Source organism: Pelecanus crispus, chromosome 3 (assembly GCF_030463565.1).
Source record: "Pelecanus crispus isolate bPelCri1 chromosome 3, bPelCri1.pri, whole genome shotgun sequence".
NCBI lineage: Eukaryota > Metazoa > Chordata > Aves > Pelecaniformes > Pelecanidae > Pelecanus > Pelecanus crispus.
This window is the reverse complement of record NC_134645.1, coordinates 76,713,615-76,726,819: the sequence shown is the minus strand read 5'-3', so window position 1 is coordinate 76,726,819 and position 13,205 is coordinate 76,713,615. Positions and strand designations below refer to the sequence as shown.

The window sequence follows — 13,205 nt, the reverse complement described above, 5'->3', positions numbered from 1 at the left end:
GCCACCTGTAGAAAGGAGAGGAACAGCACTGAAATAATACACTAGAAAACACTCTGTACAGGTGAGCTTTTGTCTGTGCAGAGGAAATCGTCAATTTCAGGGCTGGAGGGTGCAATGAAATTCACTGCCGTATAGCCCAAGAGAATAATTAGAATGTGTCAAAATTGTTTCTGTGAGAAAAACCTAGGGGTCACCAAAATCCACATTTTTCATTGGAACCTTCAATTAGGAACATTTAATCAAAAAATGCCTATCTATAAAGCAATGTGAATTCGAATTAAATACTAGAATTACTAGAATATTACTAGCATACTAGAATTAGATTACTTGATTTTTTTCTTCAAAATAATGTTCACATTAAAGTCTCTATAAGTTCTTAATATTACAGTAAATAAAGTATTTGGACAAGTCATATATAAGATTAATTGAATATAAATAGACAAAAAAGAATGAAGCACTTTGCCCCCAAAATTTTGAATTTACAGAGAGTTTTGACATTGTTCCCAAAGAGAAATGAACACATTTTCAAAATCATGGTAAAACAGTTACAGCTTCTGATGAACCCAAGTGACAATTTTCACACTAATCACCTGAGGCTTTTCTGACAGTCAGTTTCCTCCATGTAAAGAATAAAGTGCTTCAGCACTCAATGTATAGCAGACTCAGGAGGCCTTTCAGTAATCAGCTTGTGCTCTGTCTTGCGTAGGTTTGCAGACACTCCTTCACTGCTTTTTTCAGAAAATAGTTTGCAGCTGAACACAGGCAGCTAGGATCTCCAGCAATGACAGGTCTCTGTGATTTACTTCTGAATACAAAAAGTGTACTTACTACTCCTTCTGTTGCCCTGCCACCTGGGAAGAGAAAAGCGGATCAAAAGCTGCTTTGGAATTTCAGGAACACACCATCAGTTTCTTCACCCAAGTGGTTAACCAAATATTCAGGGTGTTGTGAATAGATTCAAACAGGATCCCATTGTTCTCTGAGGCAACTATTTGCAAAGAAGATAAAAAGTTCAGCTTCTGTGAACCCAGGGGAGTCTGATGATAAGAGGCAATACCTGTTAAGAAGTTATTTTAATTAGCATTGAGCCTAAATGCACTCATTGTCTCTCTCAGGGCAAACTTTTGGTAGCAATTCAGGCTATAGTCCTGAGTCTCATTAGGGTTATTTTTACATTTTGTTACCCCACTGTTTTCTTTCCAGTGCTGCCCACCTAATGTTTGAAAGTTACCCCATTACCCTGCCCAGCTGCTTGGTTGGTTGGACCTTTACATGGTATTCCTGGAGTCAAGCTGAAACAAGTGAGACACCAGAAACTTGACATTAATAAATCTGTAATTAGGCTTGTGTTGCTCTTACACTCCCAGAGTGCTTCTTAAAAAACAAACAACAACAAAAAAACCCCAAAGACAACAAAATTTATTGGGATCTTGGCATAAGGTCATGCTTACACAGGGAGTTGGACGTCTCAAGCGGCTGGTCGCTGCCCAGGTGGTGCCAGGAATCGCTGTTGCAAGGGCCCTCGTGGAGGCATCTTCAGCTGGATCAAGTGAGACTCCCGCTCTTCTGCTCACTTACTATCTAGCTGCCCCATGGTGACTACATAGGAGTCAAACAGCACGTACAAGCCAGTACAAAGAGGTATTTCAAATTTGGCACATTACAGCATTTCACTGAAACACCAGCTTAGTCCCAGTGGCAGTTTGAACACATTAGTGAAGAGCTGGGGCTGAGCTGCAATTCCTGCTTCTTCGGCCTACGCATCTGGGCACAGTATCACACTGGTACAGAACATGCTCCGTCTGGAATTAGCAGAGCCTTAAGCAGGAACAGACTCAGCCCCAGTCACAGAGAAGCTGAGGAACAGTGCAGAAGAGATTGAAGCGTATCCATGAGAGGTTAAATGATCGCGTGGCTGCAAAACCTCACATGGCATAAGAACACGTGCCATGCAGACCAGGGCTAATGTGGGAGCTGATGGTCCCCCAGTTCCCAGGAACTCTGTCCCTAGTCTCAGCCCCTTCAGTGTCCTAAATAAAAAACCTTTTCACAGGTTATAGGTCACTTCTACATACCTACTGGAATGAATGCATTTTCCTAATTAAAATGTTTACTTCCATGCATGTTTCAGAAAAATTATTCATTTACGGGTCATAGTATCTTTACACGTTCATGCATTTCACTACTTCCAAAGATTACTAGTTCTTATTGCCAGAGCATATTAAACATGAGAAAAACAGATTAATGGTAAAACTCCAACACCTACATCTAGGAGTCAACATGTAAGAGCCTAAGAGAGGGAAGTATCTAAAATCTAGTTACAGCAAATGGATGCCATGGCATCATTCAGTCGCTTAAACAAAGGCATCCAGTGCTATTTGCAACACACTCGACCATCCTTCCCAGCCTCCAGCTGCCCTGCGGGAGAGGCACGACTCTCACATCCAGCCAGAGCAGCAGGGCACCTCAAGCACCCAAGATACTTGTCTCAGCAGACAGCTCCAGTGTCTTAAAGGGCACTAACCCTGCACAATGGAGCCCCTAGTCAACAGGCAGCTCAAATGTCCTTTTGAGATGCCTCCGAAGCCTAGGAGCTATACATTATAAAACACACACAAAAACCAGAAATTTAAAAAAAGGGTGAAATAAAGGTGAAATAAACACTTTTAAAAATATTTTTTTAATTCTATTTATTCATGGTACAAAAGAAATATTTTCTTCCTGTTCCCCAATGCATTGTCTCGCGTAGCCCCTAGAGCACACACACCCCACTCTGGACACCGCTATCTTAGCCCTCGCCGCCAGCGCTAACACTGATCCACCTCATAAGCACACACGTTCATGTTTACAAGTGATATATCTAGATAAGCCAGCTAACTGAAAGAAGTTCAGTAGTAAACTAATCCCTTGTGCAACAGACTGTATCACATTGAATCATTGAACTGTCTCTGTACTTTGTGAATAGTTGCAGAAGAATTTGCTGAGGCATAATAGGTGCTTGTTGATCAAATTTGGTAAGAAATAGAGCATTGGCCAGAGTCAGCCTAAATGTATTTACAGCGGCACTCCAATAAAGTAGCTTCCATAGTATCTCTATCCACTGCTTATCGACAGTTAACTATGGTGCATAATTTGCTACGGGATGGCAGGTGTTGCTTTGCAATTTAAACAACTAAGAAAACAGCAAATTTTCTAGAAAGACAAGGACTGTAATACTTCAGAGTTACAGATTCATCAGGAGGGCAGAGTTTTAACTGAAGATCAAAACTACAGGTTTTACTCCAGTGTGGTGCTTCTCCAGAGCCCCCAAACGTTTATGGAGACATAGTTTAAGTCTAGAAATTGCTGAGTTAGGGTCACAGTCCAGAAGTTAAATGTTTTGCATCCAGCAGATTCCAAAAGAGGTAGTAAAGGCATCCTTTAAGGAATCTTCTCTGATGTTAATACCTGAGAAGCATGGCAGCGAGCCTAAAAAAAAAGTGGGGAGAATAGCTTCATGAATGAAAATACTACGTTAAAGAGCATTTTCCAAATTAGTAGTCTAGTAAGCTTAACAAATATAAGGGGTTATATTTCATCTTAACTAAATGGGAGCTTTCAAGACAAAATTCTAAATAACTGGTATTTTTAAATACAAATAAAATCTTTGAAAAGAGGAAAAAAAATAAAACCAAAGCACACTCTTCCTTTTACTGTGTCCCGAATTGTAAAGATTTTTGCCAGTAGGAGGAAAAGAGGTTGGCTGTGTTTCATTGCTACTTCTGACATGTTCAGGGCCAGAAAACACTTAAGACAATACCTCATTTCAATATATAGATGTTAAATATAGTTGAGCAGGTGACTCAGTCACCAGCTATTTCATAGTTTAAATAAAAGTCTGCCTTAATGCTTGAACATGTTGAGCAGTGTTGATAAGACACCACAGAATCAGAACATGGTTCCTCAGAATCAATTTGTTAATGTAGGAAAGAGAAAGCTTAAGAAACAAAAGCCACATCTGACATTCAGCTGAAAACTTCTAAGGTCTTAAAAAGTTACAATGCTCAAACATGTGGATAGGATTTATAAAAACGCTGACAGCTCAAACATATAAGTTGCTCAGAGGTGTGTTTTGAATATATGAAGTTCTAAGTACTTTCAGAAAGCAGAAGCACTAGTTCTAGTGTCCAAGCTGAGGAGACATTGGACGGTTAGGACTCAGTATCTGTGCACCTTGTTCTTCAACTATCAAAGGCTGGTAGACACCACATAGCTTTACAAAGTTGCAATAAAACTCCCTGAACACAATTTTGGACTGTGAATGCTTCTTAAGTACCTTATATGCCCACAATAAGTTACTTAGGAGAAAATACTGTAAGAAAATGAAAAGAAAAAAAAGAACCCTAATTTACATATGCAAACAGCTGTGAGCTTCATAAGACTTAGAAGTCAGTTACATGAAGGTGGCACGTATTTACATGCAAAACCTTTCTAGTATTGGTACCCTGTGATTACTCAATTCAGAGATTAAGCAGAAAGTAGCAGAGAATAACAACGAAGAAAGTGAAGAGATGAAAAAAATTCACCATGCAACCACATATGCATATGCATTTGAGTATTAAAGAAGAAATGTAGATTCTCTTAAATTTTCTTAGACAGAAACTGTTTTCCAAAATACTTACAGCTTTCTCTTCCAATGAGAGTACACCATCTACAGCCACTATCTGGTACTGCTTTTCTTTTAAGCTACCCACAAATTTCCGAAGTAGTTTGAGACTAGTACCATCACTGTTCTGTTTTAGCAGTTTCTGCATTTCTTGGGAAGGACATCCCGGGTCAAACAGTAGCAAACATAAGGTTCTATTCTTCCTCTCTTCTATTCCAACAACAGTACGACTATGACCTAATTGCAAAATAGATTTTCAGTATTTTAAAAACACATAAATCCCACTTACTTCCTCATAGCATACCACTTATTTTTCAGATCAAGGAAGAATTTACTTGAAATCTAATAAGGTAGTTATAAGTGAAGAGCAGATGTCAAAAAGTTGAGATCCTAGTCACACCCATCTCTTCCATCCAATAAAAATACAAACTTTAATGCTGCTCTTCCTAAATAAAAAAATAATAGGAAGTAAAGCCATGCCTTCAATTAAATGAAGGAGGAGTGCAAAATGCTGCTCTGAATTGCGGCACATATAATGAAAGATAGACAATAGAAAGAAACGGGCATATTGTGATACTGACCTTGATGTTGCAAGTAGATAGATGGTTTGGAAGTACACACTACCTTTGCACCACCTTCGTTATCTGTAGAATAGTAACGCAAAACCCACTCAAATAAACGAGGGTGTGTACCCATAGGGCCAGTTGGTTTGTGAAAGTCAATGATTTGACACCTACAGAACATTTAGAATGAAAAAAACAATGAAATTTCAAGCAGGTTGTCTGTTAAAAACAATTTTTTCATCTCTCAGTCCCTTCCTCAGGCACCAAGAATGTTTTGTAAATACAGCAATTCCAGGAGTCAAGTGGTCATTACCACTTTTTTTTTTTTTTTTTAAATACAGGAGTAGGGGACACATAATTACAAAGCAATGCAATATATACTGTTCAAAATTGGAAGGTTTATTCTGTAACAAACACTCTACTCCATTCAGTCTAACAAGAACTTGGGAAGCTTACAAAAATTAAAATGTTTGATTTTTTGTGTGAAACACGTACACTAGAGAATCCAATAAACAGCTTTCATAATTATGGAAGTGAATTGCTGAAATTCAGATTTTTTCCTAAGAAGAAACTTCTTGAGAAATTAAGGTTTTAATCAATGTTTGATTTTATGCACATGTGGCATCATTCGGCACCAAGTCTCAATGATCTAAATATTTATTCAATTTATGTCCCTGCATAAGTAGTTACACAGCTTTATACTGTGCTAAACCAGATCTGTTTATAGGTTGGTTAAATTTAAAGCCACTAAGGTGGCTTTGTCACTGCACCATTGGCAATTCTGACCTTCAAAGGTACAGCACTTAAATCAGCGCTTAGAAGTAACAACAACAAAAAAAGCAATATTTACTTTATCCTGAGACTGGTTAACAGTGAATAAATTTCACATGCTCCTATCCATGCTTTGGAACCATATAATCTGTTGTTGAAGTGAGATGCCCCCTGAGGATCAAAGCCTTCTTTCCAGGCATCTTCAATCATGGACTGAATCTTTGGTATACTAGGAATTCGTGTAGTATCTGGAACAGAAAAGCTTTTGAATTGCGGTTACAGTTACTGAAATAGTCTATTAATTACAAATATTCAGCTTCTTTTATAAGAGGCAGTTAATGTTACAAAGATGCACCAAAAAAACCCTAAAGCTAAAACTTCAACCACATCATGCCTTGCCAGTATTCACCACTCTGATTCTTTCCACAGTAAGTTGCAGTGGTATAACAAACATTTAATAGGTATCATTGACCTAGTAAGCCTTGCTGTGTAAATGAAAAGGTAAAACATCAGTCAGTAGGTTGTCATCTGAGGTAGGTGAAATAAATAGGCAGTGTTTTGTTTAATACCTCTCAAGGAGTCATTATACAAGCTGTTTTGCAACAGTGAGGAAAGGAGCATTTGGAAGTTCCTGTAACCGCAACCCCAGCCTCTGTCGCCCAAAGATGAGTGGAAGTGATCTACTCCTGTTGAAAGCCATACACGCCTCACATCTTTGTTTTCGTTCTGATAGTACTTGCACAATGCTTCAATGACCCCTAAAAGAAGACCAAATATAAAGTTTATCTGTAAAATGAACTACAAAAGTGGACAGAAAAAGATTCTTTCCCCAGCTTAGAACAGATACAGGTTAAGACTATTTATTTTAAAACTTCTAAGTGATCATACGTTACATCTAGAACCCAAATTACAAAACCAGTGGACATTACACCTATTTCATTTTGATGGTCTTGATAAACTTATGTACTACAAAGCTTCTGGAATTCAAACTGTTTTTTCACTGCTGCTGCCCAGTGAATATTTTCTATTAAACAGCTCAGACTACGCTATGATGATATGCGATATGCACAGGAACTATTACAATGAAACAGGAAAAGTAATGTCACTGATAAAGCATTTCTATGCCACTGCCACCTCCAGTAAAACACCCATTTAAAAACATGGAAATACTTATGCTATTACTATGTAATTAGTATGTAATCTTTTTATTCCCCCAAATTATCTTTCCTGGAGAAACTGACAAGAAAAGGAATGGTGCAGGATTCAAGAACTACTGTAAATATTTTTAAAAAATCCACTTGCAGGATATTCCAAATCCTCCTTTGTTACATGAAAAAACATGCTTAGGAATGCTCTCTCCAATTTGTATATGTAAATTCTCAAAGGCCCTTTATTGCCATGCTATTGTGAAGACAATCATTCCATAGCCATCACAGATTATTTTCTGAATTCCTCTCTGAAGTCTACATCATTACTAAGAATGAAAACTTCAAATATATTATTTCCACTCTGCATTTTATAGAAGAAGACTTATTTTACCTGTCAAGAACCAAATGGATATTTTGTAAGATAGAACCACTAGCAATAACCTAAAAGACCTTTGAACTGTGGTCTTGGCAAGTAAAGACAAGGAAGCCTTGTGAAAGGGACACAGAAATCCATCAGTACTGTATTTTTGTACCAATTATAAAACATTTCAAAGAAGATGTATCAACTAGACATCTACTCCTCCCAGTACTCTCTTGGACTTCGTAATCAGATGAATGCTGTGCTTACCTGGGACCAGCTTACATGATACTACAACTCACTGAAACACAAGATAAAAAGCTACTGTAAATTTTAACAGCTACACTAGGTTAGGAACCAGTGAGTACTAAGTATTAAACAAGCATACACTCAAGGACAAACAACTTGTAATAAGACATTTGCATCTTTTGTTACATATTGTATCTGGGCCCTTAACCAGAAAACTTGGTTCCAAGGTTCCATAGGAAAAGAGAAAAAACAAAAAAAAAGAAGAAAAAAAGTCTTCAGGTTAGAATAGAGATTAGAAATATACCAAGCTTTAATTTACCTATTAGTTTAGGACTAAAATGGTATAGACTGATCTCAAAAATAAGGATTAGAATTGGGACATAACCAATATTAAACATCCAATTACATGCTTCATTAAAGACAGGTTTGGTCATTACAACCTAGGTCTAAAAAGTACAGTCTTAGCTGTATAATTTCAGCATTTTTACCTGAGGTCTTTGTTTTCCCATCATCTATACCAAAAGCCAGACATTCCATCATGTCAGCTTTTCTCTTGTGATATTCAAAAGGCTGCATCCTTCCTCTATCAACTTCCCTTTCCATATTCTTTAGGAATTGCTGCTTGTAGCCTCCAGAATTTTCCAAGCCATACTGTCTCTGTTAGGGATGGAACGTGCATGATTTAAATCACATTTTTTAAATTAACTTTTAGTGATTTCAAGAAGCTGCATGCACAATCAGTAACTTTGAAAAATAGTGAACAGTGACACATACACTTCAGATTTATGATATTTTAGAGCTGAAGGCCAAGCTTCACTCCTAAATAGGAATGTGGGACTAGGAAAGCCACACCTGGAAGAGCAGGCACATCCCTCTGCTCCCTCTTGGGCAGACAGCCATTGGCACAGAGGCAGTCAATGGCCAGGAGGTAGCAAGAGCGAGCGGGAAATGAGCTATCAGGGCTATCAGGTGGGAAGTAGAGGGAAGCAGGACCTAGCAGAGGAGTGGTCACCAGAGCAGGTGATGGTACCCAGGAAGAGGATAGCCAGGCTGCTCAGGGCCTCAGGCGCTCTGCCAGGGAATACACTCCAGGCTACGCTGCAAGACAGAGCACTAGAGCTGGGTGGAGCACACTGCGAGGCGACAGGCATGCCAGGGCCCCTGGTGAGAGTGATATGGCATCCACAGGGAGCACCCAGCCCCATCCTGAGCCAGCACCACTCAAAGCAGTAAAGCCAAGTAGCTCAAGGCAGGCATGCCCAGAACCTGTGCCAGGATCAGGGTTGCTCAGAGCCCATGTTTGCCTGCAACCCACTCCTGCACCACCACCTCAACACAGCCTGTCTGACTGTACAGGTCTGACCTGGTATGTCTGTCCCAAGTCATTACAGTTTCAAGATACTCAGCTTTTAATGGCACAACTGTTCACAATTTTTACCATATAGAAATATTACCGTACTTGCAGCTTTTTAAATTCTTCCCTCTCTCGCTTCTCTTCTTCTGATCTCTGCCACTTGTCTTCTTCAGTTTGGAGTTGCTGAGCCAGTTCTAGATCTCTTATGTTTCCACCTACCGAGGAATAACATTTCAAAGAGAGAGGATTTGATCAAGGGGTTAACAATGCTGTGATGGATCTGGGCATTAATTTTAGGAGATGCACCTCACACTATTTTGAGCTATTAGCAGTAAACATGAAACAGGACTGACTGCATTCAGTCTACTGAGACTCAGACTCTTGACTTGGACAAAGTTTATGCAGAGTGACAGAGGCAATTACTTGACAAATAATGCACGTACCTCTACTACTAAGAAAACAGCTTTTGTTTACTATGTTTCACTTCACTGTTAGCAAGAAGTCCCCGTTTCTTGAATACCACACACTTATTAGCTTCTAGGATCACTGCCAGTGGTCTCGTAACAGTGTGACAAAAACAAATTTAGGATCAGAGAACTGGATAGGGAATCTCTAGGATTTTATTAGTCATGCTAATAAATAAAATTAATTTTGATTCCTTTACTTTATCACTATGACTAATGAATCAGCACAAGCATTTAGAGAAAAGAACTGAGAAAAAAAATTGAAGTTTTTGTAAGCTGTAGATTTTCAGCTCATCACACTGGAACGTGCCACTCTAAATTCCATGTATGTAAACCTCCTATAGAGCTAGGACAAAAAAAAAATATAATATGGCTGTCTTGTAAACATTTTTCGCTCTAAGTTTTAGTTTTGGCTAACACACATTGCATTTACTTAACAAGCACGTGTAGACAATATTTCTTTTAGCATATGTAATTAAGTAGAGCACTTGGGCAAATGATAGGACTTGCTATTAACTATGTTAACTTCATTATGTATGCGTCCAGTTCTCTTTTTAAATAAGGAAATATTTAAATTTTGTCTGAGATTCTATACTGCAACATGCAAATACTTGTAAATGCTTTAAAGTATTATCAAGCCTGTATCCTTTCATGTACCTTCCAAAAAGCTTTGTTCCTCTAAGTGTAAATCCACATGTTCTTCAAGAATCTGAATGTTTGTACAGGTGAGACTGCACATTGGACATTCATAAAGCTGTTCACCATTTCCTGTGTCTGAAAAAGAAATGCAGCTAATAGATTAATGTAATTCCTGATTTTTGTGAGAATCACCCCCCTAATCGATACAAAGTCTAAGATAAATACACAGTAATGAATTTTGTGTTGCCATTGAAATTCCCCAGTAAAAGGCAGCAAATTCTAAACAGCTGTTACTCTCTTAACCAATTAAGAATTTGTATCTAAATACCTGACAATTTTAAAACATATTTTTTTCCATTAATCAAGTTTTGCCCAATTTAACTCATAGATCACAATTTGCTATGCTAATATTTGTATTAAGAAATGCTTAGTCTGAAATATCAAACTGTTAATGAAAAGATCTGTCCTGCTAACAGAAGACAACTTGCTTGCAGAACTTTAATATTCGTGTGAAAGCACAGCAGAAAGAATAAAGTAAAACATGCCGTCATTCTAACTTTGTTGGTCTTCCTGCATCTCCTCAGATAAAAATTCTTTCTGCAGTTTTAGTATTATTATTGAAGAGTACCATATAGAATAGGTGAGGTTCAAAAGGACTTCTGGAGATCACCTAGTCCCTCAGAGCAGGGTCAAATTAAACAGGTTAAGTTACATAGGGCCTTTCCCAGTCAGTTTTCAAATAACTCCAAGGATAGACATTCCACAAGCTCCCCAGACAACTTATTCCAGTGTTTGACCACTCTCACAGTTTTTTTTTAAAAAAAAAAAAAGTGCTCTTGTGTTTAAATGGCATTTCCCATATTTCAACTTGTGCCCATTGCCTGTTGTCCTGTCACTGGACATCACAGAGAAGAGCCCGATTCCATCTTTACTGCCTTCCTTTTGAGTCCCTGGATTTTACTTGCACCTTCCTAGGTTCACAAAACACAGGAATTAATATGTTATGTTAGCTGTTCCTGGAAAGCATTTGCCCAAGCTAAAAGTTCATGACTGGCAGGAGGGAAACTTGATAGTGTAATAATCTAAATTCACCAGCAACATTTTGCATAACACTGCAAACACATAGTTTCCTGAAACACACTGTGTACATAAACCAAAACATCCTTAATGCAACTATTTTTAAAATAGAAATTAGCATGCAGGCAAGTTTTGATCTCTACATTATTTGCACCCATAGAAGTAAAATATTATTCAATGCTAAGATCCGGATTTTTTTTTTTCAGAAAAACATATTTTTAATCACAGAATATGCTGCATGGTTTATTATACTGCCACATTCTGCATCCTCATCATCATTTGTTTTTCTTGTCAGTATACGTAACTTGTTATATCAAGAATGCCAGTCTTCTAAGAGAATTACCCACTAGCAGAGATGCCATTACTAAGTTATTGACATAGCTACCAGCAACTTTGGACAGTTAGTCAGAATAACATTCTGACCATGCTGAACATAAAATACAGTATTCAAATAAATAAGTATTTTCCTTACTCCAACTTTATGCCCCCAAATATCCTTGTGGTCTCCAAATCAACATTCGGTACTTCAGAATACTTCAGTGCTGGATCTTTCCTAAGTCTCCACTTCAAACTGACTACCTTTCTCTAACGAGTATTGCAACTGCTCTACAGCATCCTGTCAAAGATGAGACTTCAAGAGGCAAAGTCAAGCCTTTGCGACCAAACATACGCCAAATACGTAAAAATCACCTCCTTATTGTTGTCCGAAACTGGTGCTGCTATAGATGTCCATTGTAAGGCCCCACCCTGACTACGCTTCTGTTTAGTGAACAGATTGTCTAAGAGCAGAAGTCTAGGTAATGTATTACTGACTTGATCGGTAAACCATGAGAAGTTGCTTAAGATCTGCCAAGAAGGAAATCAGGGGAAAGGTAATTCCGGCAGGGGGAGATGACAACCACCAAATCATGAGCCCCCTACCACAACTACACCCCAGACTCCAATTGAAGGACAACTGAGCATGCTCCCTAATTTAAATACTAGACGAAGAGATTTCAACCAAACATAGTACTGCATATGTATTAGGGAATTAAATATGGTAATGAATGTCTATAAATAGATGCTAACTTGATGATTCGGCATGCTAGCTTTGCGGAATTGCCACCTAGCACCCATCTCTGTGCAGAAATGAAATAAAACAGTACCTCGCCTCAGTGTGTGAAGATTGGCTTATTGCACACCGGGTAAGCGAGCCCTATTTGGGACAACACTATCACACAAAAGCTTTACGATTCGCTTTCACCGATACGGATGGTGTATTTTGGGCATGCAAAACACCGCAGTTTCGCCTGCATTAGTGTTTTCCGTTCTGCTCTGGAGCAGATGTTTCAAGCGACGCCCCCGTCGCCTTCACTCGCTGTCCCCTTCCAGCCGGCTTCCCTCCGCCGCCCGCCGTCACCGCCCCTTGTTTGCGGCCTCCGAGCTCTCCGGCTGCACCCGCCGGGGTGAGAGCACAGCGGAAGAGGCGCTCCGCCCGTGACCCGACACGGCGCAGCCGCCCCCGGGCACAGGCGGCAAAACGGCCCCGGCCGGCCCCAACCTCCGCGGGGTCCAGGCGCGACGCCCCCCGCCGCCGCCGCCGCCGCTCACCTGTGCCCGGCGCGCCCAGGAGGTGCCCGTGCCGCGCCCTGACGTGCGCCTCCAGCTCCGGCCCCGCCGCCTCCCCACAGAAGGGGCACTCGGGCAGCGCCGCGAAGGGCTCAGGGCGGCGGGCGCCCGGCGGCACCGGCTCCGGGTGGGCCGCCTCGATGTGCCGGCCAAGCTCGTCGTAGCCCGGGGCGGCGGCGCAGAGCGGGCAGCGGGGCGGGCGCAGGTGCCGCCGCCCCGCCGCCACTGCCGCTGCCGCCGCCACCTCCGAGGGCAGCGCCCGCCCGCAGGCATCGCACACCAGCATCGCGCCGCTGCCGCTGCCTCCCCCGGGAACCGAAACCCTCCCG

The 13,205-nt window shown here is 40.3% G+C and overlaps 1 protein-coding gene across 1 annotated transcript; it reads right to left on the bottom strand.

Annotated features, from left to right (window-relative positions):
• Nucleotides 1–2,733: 2,733 nt before the first annotated feature.
• ZUP1 (zinc finger containing ubiquitin peptidase 1) lies at nucleotides 2,734–13,162 on the bottom strand. Its single transcript, XM_075707122.1, has 9 exons — nucleotides 12,859–13,162; nucleotides 10,210–10,326; nucleotides 9,194–9,303; nucleotides 8,223–8,391; nucleotides 6,549–6,737; nucleotides 6,059–6,227; nucleotides 5,227–5,378; nucleotides 4,662–4,882; nucleotides 2,734–3,468 (listed from the first exon to the last, which is right to left on the bottom strand). The coding sequence occupies exons 1-9, from the start codon at nucleotides 13,160–13,162 to the stop codon at nucleotides 3,421–3,423; spliced, it is 1,479 nt and encodes a 492-aa protein (XP_075563237.1). The 3' UTR covers nucleotides 2,734–3,420.
• Nucleotides 13,163–13,205: the final 43 nt, after the last annotated feature.